Source organism: Indicator indicator, chromosome 13 (genome assembly GCF_027791375.1).
Source record: "Indicator indicator isolate 239-I01 chromosome 13, UM_Iind_1.1, whole genome shotgun sequence".
Lineage (NCBI taxonomy): Eukaryota > Metazoa > Chordata > Aves > Piciformes > Indicatoridae > Indicator > Indicator indicator.
This window is the reverse complement of record NC_072022.1, coordinates 27,076,798-27,093,787: the sequence shown is the minus strand read 5'-3', so window position 1 is coordinate 27,093,787 and position 16,990 is coordinate 27,076,798. Positions and strand designations below refer to the sequence as shown.

Genomic DNA, 16,990 nt, shown 5'->3' with positions numbered 1-16,990 from the left:
AACAGATGTCTAGAAGCTGTGTGACATTCCCTTGCCTACAGCTCCACTGCAAAGCTGATGCAGCCCATCTCCTGACATCCCATTTTGCACATCCCAAAGACACTGAAACATGTCTGGCTTTATCTGTAACTGGTTGCACTTAGTCTTTTAATCAAGTATATTATACAATGGTGATGCACTGGATAGAACCTAAAGACGTGGAGCACAGCTCTGCCAGCTCTGTGAGGTGTAAATATTCTCCAGTGTACCTTCTCCAAACAAACCAATCCCTGCTTCCTTCAGCTGCTGGAGAAGTTCTTGAGAACAAGGCTGTGTGCAAGAAGAATGCTGAAGAGCCAAGAGGCAGCAGACAGGAGACAACTCTGTGCTCAGAGAAGTTGCAGAGCCTTACAAAATACCTGCTCCCCCTTAAAAATAGTGATTGTCAGGAGGCCAAAAGCAGGAAGTGCATCTCCAATTCCTCTTAAAAATGCTATTTTCTCTCTGTCTTCTAGAGGAAACAAAAGCAGAAGCTCTGAGAGGGCCACCTGGGGCTGGCAGCTGTCTCTGGCTATCCAGCCAGCTGAAAGCCAGAGGGAGGTCTGAGTTTCAGAACTGGGATGTGCAGCTGCTCCTCCAGCAGCTCCCTTCTCCAAGGGATCTACAGACAGGTTCTCCTGCCTGCCCCCATGGTGAGGAGATAGAGGAACCACCAGCAACCCTCCTTCAGCTCCCACCAGAGTGACTCCTGGCTCCTCCTCCGCAGCTACGGTAACCCTCGCTTCGGTCTGGGCTGGGGAAGGGTCCTTAAGGATGGGGCTCTGCTTGGTGCTTCAAAGCACAAACCAATTTATTTCTGTCTTACAGACAGGACCAGACCTTTGCAGGGCTGTAAGGAAGATGTCAGGGAACTGGCTGACAAAGCACCAGGTTGTCTGGGGCTCTGAGCAGCCTACTCCAGCTGCAGGTGCCCCTGCCAGCTGCAGGGGGGTGGACTAGATGAGCTTGAAAGGTCCCTTCCCACCCCAACCAGTCTGTGACTCTAAGCAGGCATTTGATTCATTTCACTCTAGCCCAGCACAGATGCAGCAGGTTTAGATACAGCTCAGTTCCAAACTGGGAAGATGCAGAATGGGACCTTCATCCCTCCTTCCTGGGAGGAGCAGAGAGGCAGGTGTGGGTCAGATGGGGGCAACTGCAGCATGCTGCACCTTGCGCAGAGCCATGTACCACACTCCCCAGCAGCCACTCTCTGCCACCCTGCAGTGCAGGTCTCACGGAAGCTGTGTGGAAAGCTCATGAGGTTGGGGTGGAAGCTCAGGAGGTTTGGCTGGAAGCTCAGGAGGCCTGGCTGGAAGGTCACCTCAGCATTTCAGTCACAGAAGATGAACCCAGGCCACCTCACAAACATGGCTACACCACCTAGTGCTCTTCTCCTGCAAAATCTGACATGCTTGGTAAAATAAAAATGGAACTTAGAGCAGACAAAACCTCCAGAGATGGTTCCCTACACAAAAAAAAAAAAAAAATTAAAATAGACTAAAAAAAGCTGAAGTCTTGTGACAGACTGAACTCAGCTTTTTTTTTTTTTTCCTTCTTTCTTTTTTGTTTTTCTAGGGAAGGGAGAAAAGCCAAAGTGCAAATGAAAGCCACGACCAACTTCAGCGACCCTAGAAACGAGAGCAGCTGCCCCAGTGACAGCAGAGTCAGCCAAGTCATCTTCCCTTTGCTCTACACCATCCTGTTCCTGGTGGGCATCACCATGAACGGCCTGGCCATGTGGGTCTTCTTCAAGGTCTCCAGCAAATCCCATTTCATCATCTTCCTCAAGAACACTGTCATCTCTGACTTCCTCATGACCCTGACGTTCCCATTCAAAATCTTGAGCGATGCCAAGCTGGTGTCGTGGGTGCTGAGAGGGTTTGTGTGCCAGGTCACCCAGGTTGTCTTCTACTTCACCATGTACATCAGCATTCTGTTCCTGGGCCTCATAACCATCGACCGCTACCAGAAAGCCACCTCCCCCTTCAGAACATCGACACCCAGGAGCCTCCTGGGAGCCAAGATCCTGTCCACAACCATTTGGGTATCCATGTTTGTCCTCTCCTTACCCAACATGATCCTGTCCAACAAGAAGCAAACGCCCAAGACCGTCAAGAAGTGCGCCCTGCTGAAATCAGACCTGGGCTTGGTCTGGCACGAAGTGGTGAACTACATCTGCCAGCTCATCTTCTGGCTCAGCCTGGCAGTCATCGTGGTCTGCTACATCCTCATCAGCAGGGAGCTCTACAAGTCCTACAGAAGGACCAGAGGCACGGGCAAGGCATCCAAGAAGACAGTCAACGTGAAGGTGTTCATCATCATCGCGGTGTTCTTCGTCTGCTTCGTGCCCTTCCACTTCACCAGGATCCCCTACACCCTGAGCCAGACGCGTGACGTCTTCCACTGCTCCGCTCGCAGGACCCTCTTCTACCTGAAGGAGAGCACCCTCTGGCTGACCTCTCTCAACGCCTGCCTGGACCCCTTCATCTATTTTTTCCTTTGCAAATCCTTCAGGAAGTCCTTGCTGGACATGCTGTGCAAGCACACAGCATCCCTGGAACTCGGGGCACGGATGAAGGAGCAGAATGAGAGAGATGACACAGACGAGACACCAGTCTGAGGGCTCCCCGCACCCCTTCCTGGCCAGGTGTGTTTACTGCTGGGTGACAGCAGCACAAATCCTGCACAGAAGATCTAATTGTCCTACAGATGGAAGCACACCACCCTGAGACCAACACCACTGGTTGCAAAAATGGTGAAACCAGAAAGCTTGAACACAACACAAAGGCACCACCTGATGACATCCCCTCCGGGCTTGTTTGAACCCCTGGGAGGAAATTTCAACTTGGAGTTTGGAGCTGGGAGGAAAAAACAAAGAAACAAGCAAGCAAGCAAACTTAAGAGAGTCTTGAAATGCTAGAGATGAGATGATGAACTGCCAAGGTTCTGCAGAAACAGCTTAAGCTGGGCCAGAGGAAGGGTCCATGGCAGCAGAAGGGCTGGGGAACACCTGCAGTAAATGTGCTGTATAAACACAGGGAGTTGTCACCTGGTTGTGACCAGCAGGCAAACAGAAAGGGGGGGACAGGTGTAGGTGAGCTATTTACCTCTGCAGGCTTTGGTAACACAGTAACACTTTGCTTATCTCATTAAGTGCTTGCAAATCTTAACCCACTGACCACTAATTACCAGTTGTAAGTCAGAGGAAATCATTTCATCATTGGGCTTAGGTCCATGGGAGTTAAAACCTTCCCATTCTTCACCTTGCTGTATGAATAAACACAACTGCACACTTTGTAGAGAATCCTGAATGAGAAAACACATAAAGGCTCAGCCGACAGAGTACTTCCGTCTTGGGGATGGCAAGACTCCCAAGTACAACCTTTGCTGATGATCCAGGGCAGCTTTGCTGCACTGCACAAACATTTCAACCACTTTCCCCCCCTTTTCCATTGGGGAAAAAAACTGAAAAGAACAGGGAACTAGTTCCAGGCACAGAGCATTTTCAGCTAGACTAAAACCCACACATGGAAAGTATCCTAGGCTGAAGCAGTAAATTATGGTTCATTTATCACCACCACAGCACATCTCCAGCTCAGAAACGTTCCACTACCATGCAAGGTCTCAGTCCTGCCAAAAGCTGGTGCCTGTATGCCCCTCTCCAGTGCTTACTGGTACCTGGTAGAGCACTGGGAGCTCCCAAAGCAGATACTAAACTTCCTAAAGAGCTCCAGGACAGCTCACTTACTGTAGCCTTCAGCCTCAGAATCCACACATCTCTTACAACCTGCTGGATGAATCCAATGCTTTACAAAACATCCTGTGCACTTCTCATACTGGGGCAAGCACCAGCACTGATGGCAATCAGGAACCAGGTTACACCACCACAACCAGGGCACAGCCATTTCCCTGGAACCAGTGCCGCCAGTCCCTCTGCAGCAAGCTCTTCAGGACCAGCCCCACAGGGCCCAGGGCTGTGCACTCCAGCTGATGCCCAGAGGGAAGCACAAGATGTGTTCACCTCCAAAGAAGGGCACTGAAGCTGGGCAAGAGTCTAGGGCACAAGTCCCATGAGGAGCAGCTGAGGGCACTGGGGCTTGTTGAGCCTGGAGAAAAGGAGGCTGAGGGGAGACCTTCTGGCTCTCTACAGCTCCCTGAAAGGAGGCTGGAGCCACGTAGGGCTCAGTTCCTTCTCCCAGGGAACAAGTGACAGGAAATGGCCTCAGTTTGTGCCAGTGGAGGTACAGGCTGGACATCAGGAAACTGAAAGAGTGGTTAAGCCCTGGAACAGGCTGCCCAGAGAAGTGGTGGAATCATTGCCCCTGGGAGTGTTCACAAAACATGTAGATGTGTGCCAAGGGACATTGCTTAGTGGTGGGCTTGGCACTGCTGGGCTACACCTTGGGCTCAATGATCTTGGAGATCTTTTACAACTGTTATGATTCTGTGCCCCACTTCCACCAACGCCTCATTCCCCTGCACATAGAGAGAAAGCAGCAGCCAGGTGGCAGCTGCCCTGGTCAGATGAGCTGTGCAGACACCAAGCACCACAGCTGCCTGTGTGCCACACTGCACTCACTGACAGGGCACTTTGTACCCACCTCCTCCAGCTGGGAACAGGTCAAGGAGCCAGCTCAGGAGAAAATCTGGAAGATGCTGCCTTGGGCATCAGTTCTGGGCTACTGCAATGGATCATCTCAGCTCTGCATAGCCCATGATGAACAAGCAGCAGTCAGGGCAGGCAGCTAGGGACATGTCACACTGATGACAGCAGTAAGAGTGACCTCCATCATGGTCATCCTCAAGGCTCTTTGCTCTCTGCCAGCCATTTACCACCAACACCTACACTAATCCAACTGACTGTGGATACCACTGCAGCCTGAGAGCCTCAAAGAGCAACCCATGTGTGCCATGCAGGGATGGCTTCACCATGAGCCACTTCCCATGCAGCAGTGAGCAAGGAGCCAGAGCCCTGTCCCATCAGCTGGCAGGAGAACAACAGCAGATGACTTGGTTCAACTCACAGAGACATGCAGCAGATTCCTGCACTGTTGTGATGGGTTGAACATAAAACTACCACAACTGTACAACACCAACAGGAAAGAAACACCAAGCACACCATGCAGCAGCAGCAGCCTCTGCCAGGGCCAGAAGGTAGCTGTGCCCAGCTTGCTGTGGTGCCACTGGCAACACAAGAACCCAGAAATTCTATTCTGGAGAGCAAAGCCAAGCTCAGGTTGACAAGCTGGAATCAATAGGCTGTAGAGGGAGGGGGTACAGCTCTGAGTGTGCCACTGCACACAATTCTGCAGCCAAGTAACCCACTGTGAGGGAGGCTCTCAGCAGACCTTCTGGTCACACAATGATCACAACCAGTGCTGTCCAAGCTGGCTGACACACACAAAAAACAGAGCTCACAGCTGCATTTGGATCATAGAATAGTTTGGGTTGGAAAAGACCTCTGGGATCATCAAGTCCAACCATCAAAACCTCTGATCCAGGCCAGAATGGACCTCTGAGATCATCAAGTCCAGAGGGGTGTCCTGGAAAGCTGTCAAGAAACACTCTGTGTTTGTTCATCCCATAGAATCACAGAATTGTCAGGGCTGGAAGGGACCTCAAGGATCAGCCAGTCCCAACCCCCCTGTCATGGGCAGGGACACCTCACACTACAGCAGGTTGCTCACAGCCACCTCCAGCCTGGATGCAAAAACCTCCAGGGATGAGGCTTCCACCACCTCCCTGAGCAACCTGTGCCAGTGTCTCACCACCCTCATGGGGAAGAATTTCTTCCTAACATCCAATCTGAATCTCCCCATTTCTAGTACTGCTCCAACCCCCCTAGTCCAATCACTCCCTGACACCCTAAAAAGTCCCTCTCCAGAGCAAAAGGAAGAGAGCAGCGCAAAAGGAAGAGAGCAGCGCAAAAGGAAGAGAGCAGCGCAAAAGGAAAAGAGCAGAGCAAAAGGAAGAGAGCAGCGCAAAAGGAAGAGAGCAGAGCAAAAGGAAGAGAGCAGCAAACGCGACGAACTAACCGAGGCACCTCCTGGAAAGGAGGAAGGAAACCAACACAGCAACACAAAGTCTCATCTTCTGCACATTTCCCCATCCCCAGTGCTTTGCCTGAGGGTTGTGTGAGCAGAGGAACAGCAGATGAGCTGGAGACAGCCCAAGAGCCCTGTCTGGAAGAGCTGCTGCCGGGTTTGCTCAGGTACTGGCACGAGAGGAGCGCTCAGGTGCTGCAATGGGGCACTGGGACTTGTGGCTGGCAGATGCAAGAGGCTGGTAACCAGCAGTGTGTGCCTCTCACCCTGCACAGCCTATTTAAATCTGTGCTGAGGAAGGGGAAATGCTGGGTGCTCAATAAGGCAGAGCAGAGGTCACTTCCACAAAAGCACCTTGCATTGGGGCCACAGCTCCAGTCCATGGTAAAAGACATTTCCATGGAAGGACAAAGGGTGCTGTAGGCAACCTGCTGCAGCACCTTGCTGTTAGCTCCCCTTCAGCCTCCACGAGGGATGGAGGCTAATTCTTCTACCCACTCAAGCTTTGCATTAGATGTTGGTGTGTAAACAACTTAAATTCAGGCACAGATGTAGATTTTCTCTGAGCCAGAAGAGAAACCAGTCTGTCCCTTTTAGTGCCTTCCAGGTTTGGTGCTCCTCGGTGCAGACCTGGCTTTCATGTCACATCTATGCAGGGGGAAGTTTAGGCTTGATCTTAGAAAGAAGTTCTTCCCAGAAAGAGAGATTGCCCTTTGGAATGGGCTGCCCAGGAAGGGTGGTGGGGTCGACATCCCTGGAGTTCTATCATAGAATTGTCAGGGTTGGAAGGGACTTCAAGGCTCAGCCAGTTCCAACCCCCCTGCCATGGGCAGGGACACCTCACACTACAGCAGGTTGCTCACAGCCACATCCAGCCTCATCCAGGCTTTTCTTAAACACCTTGCCTCTATTACAAGAAGGATCTGGAGGTGCTGGAAGATGTCCAGAGAAGGGCCACAAGGATAAGCAGAGGACTGGAGCATCTCTGCTATGAGGACAGATTGAAAGAGTTGGGGTTGTGCAGTCTGGAGAAGAGCAGGCTCCAAGGAGACCTTCTTGTGGCCTTCCAGGATCTGAAGGGGGCTACAAGAAAGCTGGGGAGGGACTTTTGAGGGTGTCAGGGAGTGATAGGACTGGGGGGGATGGAGCAAAACTAGAAATGGGGAGATTCAGATTGGATGTTAGGAAGAAATTCTTCCCCATGAGGGTGGTGAGACACTGGCACAGATTGCCCAGGGAGGTGGTGGAAGCCTCATCCCTGGAGGTTTTTGCAGCCAGGCTGGAGGTGGCTGTGAGCAACCTGCTGTAGTGTGAGGTGTCCCTGCCCATGGTAGAGGGGTTGGAACTGGCTGATCCTTGAGGTCCCTTCCACCCCTGACAATTCTATGATTCTATGCCCTGGCCCAGGACTCAGACTTCCATCCAGCTCTGCACTCCAGAGAGGAACTCTGGCCCAGCTTTTGTGGTTATCTCAGAGAAAGACTAACCCAAAGCAGGCAGTGTGGCTGTGCAAAAGCATGAGAATGCTGGAGAACAGGCAGCTTGCTCCTCTCTGGAAGGTGTTTGTGTTTTCACATCCCTCCTGCTGTAAGAGAGGCTCAGGTCACACTGTGCACAGACACAGGCAGCACACAGCCAGGTCCTGCCAGCCTGCAGCTAAGGGTGGGTGTAACCACAAAATGGGCTGAGCTGCTCCTCAAATAAGGGCTGTGCCAAAGGTTTCAGAGGAGGCTTAATCATCTGTTTTTCAGCCACTGCTCTGTGGGTAGGTAAAAGGGAGGCAAAGCTACCAAACCCTGCAGCAGAGACACTCAAGGTGACTGCAAGGATGAGACATCAGCTTGATCCACTTACAGAAAAGAAGTCTCCTACACTTTACCAGCTGGGGTTTTGCACTTCTTTCTGCAGGTTTTTTAGATCCCTGCCTCCAGATGGAAGCAAGAATCCTAACAGTTAAAATGCCTCAAGGTTTAGGTCACTGCTTTTGAAGGCTCAAAACAAAAAAACTCCAAAGAAATAAACAAAACACCCCAAACAAACCAACAAACAAACCCCAAACCAACAACAACAAAACCCAAAACAAACAGAACTAAACAAAACCAACAACAAAACCCCCACAAAACAGCCAAAGCAATATTTTATGGTTTACACCTGCCCAAAACAGAGAAAAGTCTGGAGATCAGAGATGAGGAAGCCACCAGCTGAGGTGCCACAGCCAGGTGCACTTCTGGCCTCTCCAGATTTCTGTGGTGCAATTGAGGCATTGATGGAATTCAGCTCAATTCACCAAAATACTCACTCCAACCATCACCATTTCCCCAAATTTCTCCCAACCCCCCCTTGGCAGGGCTGGTCCTGACCCTCAGGAGCTGCTAAGAGAGACCTTTGCTGCTGCTGGAGTCAGGAGCTGGACAAGACAAAGCAGCTACAGGTAACATTTCCACCTGCTGTGTGCCTGCTCCAGCCCATCCCCACCACGAGGCAGCAGCAGGGCTTTTTCTCTCCATGTCCAAACACTCCTTGGCTCAGCTCATCCACACTCTGGAGCAGAAGCAACAGGCAACCTAGAAACTGGGAAACTGGCACCAGGCCTTAGTCTTGTTCAGACAAATGAACCTTGTTCCAGGCTCCCATGGTCCAGGATTCACAGGAAAGCTCTTTGACATTTACTCTAAACATTCCTACAGGTTGTTGGGCTCCCCAGAGGGGCACTACAGGGTGCAGGTAGCTGGGGTTGGTAGGAAATCAATCTTCTCTGGGCACACAAAGGCTGGCATGTATTAGTTTGTGTTTTTCACTGCTACTTGCACTTCAGGAAAAGGAAACTCAGGATAGCTCTCTCCAATGCACAACCATCCACCCTTCCAGGTTGTGTCTCTGCCTCTCCTCTGAGGGACAGCAAGTTAACTTCTGAGTGCCTGAAGACCAACCCTGCCCCTCAGACGTGCCCCAACTCTCCAGCACAGCCATGCACATCCCTCCACCAAAGCTCCTGCAACTGAGCACTGAGAAAACTCTCCTCATGTACAACAGGACTGCAATCAATTAGAAATGCAAACCAGCCATTTGCATAATGAGCAAGAGCTGGGAAGCCAGCCAGGTCCAGCAACCCAGGTATTACCCAGAAAAGGCCAAACAAATGCACAGAGCCAGCAGGCTGCAGGTGAAAACTGAAGGCAGCAGCAGGAGAGACCCAAGTCCACGGGCAGGATCAGCCAGCCAAGATGTGGAACCTCAGGTTAGCTGCCACCACAATGCAAAGACCTCGAGGACAGAGGGGAGAAAATTCATCTTTGTACAAGTCAGTTCTGGACTACCTCCTTTCCTCCCTCTTGCAGTTGGGGGCTGTTCAGTCTGGAGAAGAGAAGGCTCTGAGGTGACCTTCTTGTGGCCTTCCACTATCTGAAGGGGGCTACAAGAAAGCTGGAGAGGGACTTTTTAGGATCTCAGGTAGCGACAGGACTGGGGGGAATGGAACAAAGCTGGAAGTGGGGAGATTCAGGCTGGATGTGAGGAAGAAGTTCTTCCCCATGAGAGTGGTGAGAGCCTGGAATGGGTTGTCCAGGGAGGTGGTTGAGGCCCCATCCCTGGAGGTGTTTAAGGCCAGGCTGGATGAGGCTCTGGCCAGCTTGATCTAGTGTGAGGTGTCCCTGCCCATGGCAGGGGGATTGGAACTGGATGAGCCTTGTGGTCCCTTCCAACCCTGACTGATTCTATGATTCTCATTGCAGTGTCAGCCACTAAAACCAGCGACCAAAGCAAAGCAACCAAGGGAAGGCTCAAACTCTCCCAAGCCACTACCATGGGCATGTCCATCCTGCACTCCTGAAGGAATGCTCCCAGGGCTGCAATCTCTGATGCTGCAACCCCTTTTCCTCTGTGTAAAACAAAACAAAAGGCAGACTCCTGCACTCCCCAGGAGGCAACCTGCTCGAAAACTTGTCCTGCGTTGCCAAACACCACAGTAAGGCAGTTTTGGGGTGAAGCAACCAAATAATTGTTGTAATAACCTTGTCCAGGCTCTTAGGAAACCTCAACGTTGCACTCTCATCAGCAGAACACACACACACCAAAAAAAGGGACATCCAGCCTTTAAACAATGAGAACAGTAGCAAAGCCCTAGCTTGGTTTCAGCTTTGCTTCACCTCAGAGCCCCCACGCTGCTTTCGCCCTGTTTTTATGACGAGCTCCTCAGCATTTCCTTTTCATGGGCCGGCTTGTCCCGACTTGCTGCAGCCCAGGAGCAGCCAAACAACACCTCTGACTCAAAAGCCTGCTTAGGGGATGCCATGAGAGCAGTTTCCAGCCCATTAGGTTTGCCTGCTGGAGCAAAAGGCAGAGGTTTGTAAAGAGCCATCCCTGCGCCGCTGCACCACGCTCAGAACGCAACCCAACCCCCCTCAGCCTCCAGGTGATTTCTGGGGGGGAGTTGATTTATTATCTGGCCACTGGCAGCACACAAACATTCGTGTGTGCACTCCACTCTCAGGATGCCAGCTAAGGCTTGGGTCTCTGTAGGGAATTTAATTGGGTTTTGAATTTCTCCCCTTCTTCCCCAACAACACCTCCTGCAGCTCTGTTCCTTAGCCTCCAATCTAAATGAGCACCAGCACGAGGGGAGCCCCAGAAATCAAGCTGCAGTGGCTGACTGAAGCAGGACTGAGGACCAGAGGAGTGGACATGTCTGCCAGCCACACCCCAGGGTTGGAACCATGCCCCAGGGATGCAGCCCAGCAGCCAGCTCAGGACTGCAGTCCTGTGCAAAACACCACTATGGAACTCTGAGGTTTAGAGTCAAAGCTGCTGTTTATGATCTACCTGCACACCTGCTTCCAGCTCTCAGACTGTTCAGGTTCCCAAGTCACTGGTTCCAGGGGTTCCTCAGAAGAGAGACAGGAGGTTATCACGCCCAGAAAGCCAATCAGAGCCTGGGCTGCAGCAAGAGAAATATAGCCAGCAGGTGAGGGAGGTGATTCTCCCCCTCTACTCTGCTCTGCTGAGACCCCACCTGGAGTACCGTGTCCAGTTCTGGAGCCTCTGTTACAAGAAGGATCTGCAGGTGCTGGAAGGTGTCCAGAGAAGGGCCACGAGGATGAGCAGAGGGCTGGAGAAGCTCTCCTATGAAGACAGAGAGTTGGGTTTGTTCAGTCTGGAGAGGAGAAGGCTCCAAGGAGACCTGATTGTGGCCTTCCAGTATCTGAAGGGGGCTACAAGAAAGCTGGGGAGGGACTTTTGAGGGTGTCAGGGAGTGATAGGACTGGGGGGAATGGAGCAAAACTAGAAGTGGGGAGATTCAGACTGGATGTTAGGAAGAAATTCTTCCCCATGAGGGTGGTGAGAGCCTGGCACAGGTTGCCCAGGGAGGTGGTGGAAGCCTCATCCCTGGAGGTTTTTGCAGCCAGGCTGGAGGTGGCTGTGAGCAACCTGCTGTGGTGTGAGGTGTCCCTGCCCATGGCAGGGGGGTTGGGACTGGCTGAGCCTTGAGGTCCCTTCCAACCCTGACAATTCTGTGATTCTATGCCCTGGCTGAGGGACGTGCTGGCAGGGAGTCTGGGCACAGAAGATGGAAACCAGACCAACACAGCAGGAATGCTTTGCTCAGTGCCCAGGCTGGGAGGCCCTTGCTCCCCTAAGGACTTCTCACCCTGGAATTTTGGGCTGTCCAAACATCCCAGGGAATCAAAAGTAACAGAATCACTTTGGTTGGAAAAGACCTTGGAGAGTATTGAGTCCAACCAACTATGGAGAAGGATCAGTACAAGGTGTGCCCATGGAAAGCCATCAGTCAGGCACACACTCCTGCCTCATACTGGCTCCACTCAGAACATAGAACTGGATCACTACAGGTAACATTAAGGTGGAAATTAACTGAAGGCCACTGAGGAGGTGAACCAAAGACTGGAAGGAAAACCAGAAGACACCACTGGTCTAAGCAGCTGGGAAGGGAACAAAACACAAGCAGCTGCTGAACACCAGAGCACAAGGGACAGCTGAAGGAAGGTGGAATGGTGGCTGGCACACACTGTCCTCCACAGGTCTTTGAGAGGCAGGGACCTCACCAAGTTTCCTCTCCCTAACTGCAGAAAAAGCCTTCCCCACCCTTAGGTGGTGCAATGTGTGAGCTCCAGCCTGTGGATGCAGCTGGGGCCATCATTTCATGTCAGGTTATCCAGCTCCTGGGATCACTCTGGCAGCCTGCAAAGCTGCAGACACAAGAGGAGGACCACAGGTGTTCCTGCCAGCTTGATTTGCATCAGCTGCTTTGCCTTGCAAATGCTGCTCTTAAAGGTGAGCCCTGTCAGAAGTCTCCTGCCATCAGGGACTGTACCTGCTTCAAGGGAGAGGTCCTGGGGCAAGTGGGAACTTCACAGTCTGCTCAGCAGCAGAAATGTGGAAACCAGCCCAAAGAGGAAACTTCCCCAGTATGAGGAGGCAGCTGGTGTGTCCTGCTCCAGCTCCACACAGCTGCCTAAGGCACCTAAAGGTCTTCAGGCTTCAGAAGGGGGCTGGTGACTCAGTCTTTCAGATCTCTGAGGAAAAGAAAAAGAAGAAAATGTGTGTGGAGAAGTCCAGGCAGGACAAAGAGCAGGTTGGGAAAGTGACCCTGCAGCCGCCACTCTTGAGCATTAAGCTTATTTTCACTTTCTCATGAAAATTTGGTGAGAGAAACATACTTTCACTTTCTAAGAAAGGGGAAAGCAACCCCCCTCATACTCTACTGACACGACACAAAATTTTGTCCTGGTCTAACCACTGCCATGATGATTTCAGTGCTCCCAAGGCTCCCCCAAACACACACACCACCACCAGGACCACTGCCACAGGACTGCAGAGCAGCAGGACAGCAGCAAGATCACAGTGAATAGCCAGTCCAGCTGAAATCCTGAGATCATGGACTCATAGAATGATCTGGGTTGGAAAGCATCTTCAAGCTCATCCAAGTTGCAACCACCCTGCCATGGGCAGGGACACCTCCCACCAGCCTGGGTTGCTCAAGTCCACATCCAACCTGGCCTTGAACACCTCCAGGGAGAGGGTATCCACAGCCTTCCTAGGCAACCTGCTCCACAGTCTCCTCACCATCAAGAGCCTACAATCTCAATCTCCCTTCTTCAAGCTTCAATCCATTCCCTTTGCTCCCCTGTTTAGAAGAGAGGACCTGCTCAAAGTGCAGCACCAGAGATGCCTCTATGCAGTCAAGCTAATACCTGACACAACCACCTCCATTAGAATCAAAGAATCAGTAAGGTTGGAAAAGACCTCAAGGATCACCAAGTCCAACCTGTCAGCCATCAGCAGACATTCCCATCCCTGCAGCACAAGAACTCCTCAGCGCCAGGTTAAGCTGGTGGAGGGCAGGGGTCGCTGGGGAACGCGGCCTCAGCCTGTCTGCAGCTGTGCCCTGCACGCAGGGCTGCTGCCTTCCCCCAGCACCAACCCTCCCTCTCTCCCTCCCTTCCTCCCTCCCTCCCAGGTGATTCACCCCTGTGAGCGCCGGCCCCAGCCGCTCGGCAGCTAGGACGGCAGCGGGAGCGCGCCGCTCACCTACCCTGGCATGTGAGTCATTCCCAGGAATGAGCAAGCCAGTTGCTCCAGTTGCTCCTGGCCAGGGGAATTTTGACTCTCTGATCAGCTATCGCAAAAGAAAGGCCTGGGAAGCAGGGAAGCTCACTGCCAGATATGGTTGGTCTAACCACCTGGGCACCTGGAGCGCTCGCCTGCCCGCTGTAGCTCCCAGATGTGTTCCGCAGGAGTCTGAAGAGCTTCCGAGATGCAGCCCAGAGACAAGCGGAAGGGGACAATGGTGACAGGTAAGTGAGCTTTGGGCCAGCTGGAAGGTGTCTGATTAAGTTGTTCTCTGAATCTTCTTACCCTGAATCACCTTCAGGAGTTAAGATACTGTGGCTTGAAAAGCAGACTCGGGACTGTAAATCAAACAGGAGCTGAGCTGGAAGTGTGGGGAGCTCTCCAAACAGCACAACTTTACTAACCTTGTGTGTTCATGCCTTAAATGTTAACTCTCCCTAGATTTCTCCTACTGGCATTAAGAACAAAAAAAAAAAAAAAAAAAAGATAAAAAATAATAATAATAATAATGATAATGTTTTCTGCTAATCCTTCCTCCTAAGCCATGAAACAAAGTGCAGGAAGGTTCCTGGTTTCAGTAGCTTACTTCCAGAGGGAGCTGACTTCCCACCAAGTGAGATTGAGTAGCTGCAATACCTGAGTTTGCTCTCAAAAAGGTGGTTGTTCCTTTTCACCTCGTTGGGCAAAGGGAAGCAATACTTGAATTCTCTTAATTAGTCTGCAGAGAATAAAGATTCTCTTCCTTCACCCTGCACTGGGATCGTGTTAAAACTTGTCAGGTTCACTGGAAAAACCACATAGCTCTGAATGAGCAACTACAGGGCTGAGAAGTCCCAAACTTTGGGAAATATAGAAAGTGCTTTCCCAAACCTGCAGCCTTTCAGGAGTGTTTTAAGATGGAAAAGGTCACTTTTGGTTGTGGCAGGGCAGTTGAAGGGTAAAGAACAATCAGCCTTTGAGGACCGTAGGGGCTGCAGACATCTGCCCTCCCGTCACATCTGCTTGGTCAGGACACCCTGGGAGAGTTTCATGCTTTGGTTTTTTTTTTCTCCATCTGTTTCAAGAAGATTCTGCAATCTTCTTTTAAAAGGGGAAACTCAGGCAAGAATTCAGCTGATGTGGCTGATTCACCCCCAGCAGCACAGGCCATGGATCACATGAAAGCCACCACCAGCGCTGCTCCAGTTTCAAACTCGCTCTGGTGCCCATCTCACTCTTGGGTGGGCAGCCAGCTCCAGGACACCTGCCAGACCTTCTCCTTCCCACTGCCTGGGGAGGAAAGCTGGCAGGGCCTGGGGACAACCCCTGGCATGGAGGATATGTGTTAGCTCTGGCAGGAGAGAGAGGGGAACAGGCGAGCAGAGCAAGGGAGCAAGGCTACAAGGTGTGCAGGGCCCTGGGAAGCAGAAAGCAGCTGGTTGGCATTGGGAGGGGGTGAGAAAAAGGCAGCAGATTCTGAGCAGCCCCAGCCACCAGGAACTCCTCCTGGCACCCACAGAGCTTGGCTTTCCCAGCTCAGCCCTGCTGCCTCACCCTGCACTCACTCCCCGGCTGCTGGGGCTGCCCCAGGGCAGGGCGAGCATGGGGAGCCCAACGCAGCCAGCACCCGCCGCTGGCACGCACCCACCAGCTCACCCAGCACCCACCAGCTCAGCTCACCCAGCACCCACCAGCTCTCCCAGCACCCGCCGCTGGCACGCACCCACCAGCTCACCCAGCACCCGCCGCTGGCACGCACCCACCAGCTCACCCAGCACCCGCCGCTGGCACGCACCCACCAGCTCTCCCAGCACCCACCAGCTCAGCTCACCCAGCACCCACAGCCCACTGAGTGCTGACAGGCACCCACCAGCTCACCCAGCACCCACCGCCCACTGAGTGCTGACAGGCACCCACCAGCTCTCCCAGCACCCACCAGCTCAGCTCCCCCTGCACCCATGGCCCACTAAGTGCTGACAGGCACCCACCAGCTCATCTAGCACCCACCAGCTCACCCAGCACCCATGGCCTGCTGACAGGCACCCACCAGCTCTCCCAGCACCCACAGCCCCCTGCTCTGGCATGCACTCACCACAGCACTGAGGCCCTGGCAGCTGCCTGCATCCCGGGAGGACACTTGGGAATGGGCAGTGGGAGGGAGGCAGCAAGTGTGGTCTGGAGGCTGACCCCAGAGTCCTTTGGAGGGTTGATGCTCCTCAGCCAAGACACCTGCTCCACTCACTGCCATGGCCTCACATGAGACACATCCAGGAACAACTGGAGAGGGAAGCCTCTTCTGCTCTTTTCACAAGCCCTTTGCTCACCTTTGCACAGCCAGGTCCAGCAAGGCCTCCTCTTTGACCAGGAAAGCACTAGGCAAAGCCAGGTCAGACATTAGACATCAAGCTCCAGGTTTGGAACTAAGTGAAAACAGCTGACACAAACCAAGGGCTACAGACAGCCACACTGCTGCCAGTGACCAGGACTCTGCAGGACAGCAGGCAGCAGGAGAAACAACCCAAGAGAGCACCAGAGAATTGTGAAGGTTGGAAGGGACCTCAAGGCTCAGCCAGTCCCAACCCCCCTGCCATGGCCAGGGACACCTCACACCACAGCAGGTTGCCCAGAGCCACGTCCAACCTGGCTGCAAAAACCCTCCAGAGATGAGGCTTCCACCACCTCCCTGGGCAACCTGTGCCAGTGTCTCACCACCCTTGTAGTGAAAAACTTCTTCCTAACATCTAATCTAAATCTCCCCTATAGCTTGGATCCATCCCCCCCAGTCCTATCCCTACCTGACAGCCTAATAAAGTCCCTCCCCAGTTTTCTTGTAGCCACAAGAAGGTCTCCTGGGAGCCTTCTCTTCTGCAGACTGAACAACCCCAACTCTCTCAGTCTGTCTCCATAGCAGAGCAGCTCCAGTCCTCTGCTCATCCTCATGGCCCTTCTCTGGACACCTTCCAGCACCTCCAGATCTTTCCTGCAATAGAAGCTCCAGAACTGGACACAGAGCTCCAGGTGTGGTCTCAGCAGAGTGGAGCAGAGGGGGAGAATCCCCTCCCTCATCTGCTGGCCACACTTCTCTTGCTGCAGCCCAGGCTCTGCTTGGCTGTCTGGGCTGCAAGTGCACACTGCCTGCTGCTGTTGAGCTTCTCCTCCACCAGCAGCCCCAAGTCCTTTTCTTCAGGGCGGCTCTCAAGCCCTTTTCCCTGCCCAGCCTGCATTGGTGCCTGTCAGTGACATTAATTCCTGCCTTTGAGTCACCTTAACCCTTCCCAACATAGAAAACTAACACAATGCTTTCAAAAGCCCTAAACAAACCACCAACCACACCTCTCACTTATCAGACATAGCTTTCC

General features: G+C 52.6%; 2 protein-coding genes across 2 annotated transcripts in view; one reads left to right on the top strand and one right to left on the bottom strand.

Annotated features, from left to right (window-relative positions):
- Nucleotides 1–16,990, bottom strand: part of MED12L (mediator complex subunit 12L) — a 124,702-nt gene that overhangs the window by 26,656 nt on the left and 81,056 nt on the right.
- P2RY12 (purinergic receptor P2Y12) lies at nt 1,622–2,641 on the top strand. The gene has a single exon (XM_054386319.1). The coding sequence runs from the start codon at nt 1,622–1,624 to the stop codon at nt 2,639–2,641; it is 1,020 nt and encodes a 339-aa protein (XP_054242294.1).

Coding starts and splice junctions, on each gene's coding strand:
- P2RY12 (XM_054386319.1), top strand. CDS start 1,622: ATGAAAGCCACGACCAACTTCAGCGACCCTAGAAACGAGAGCAGCTGC.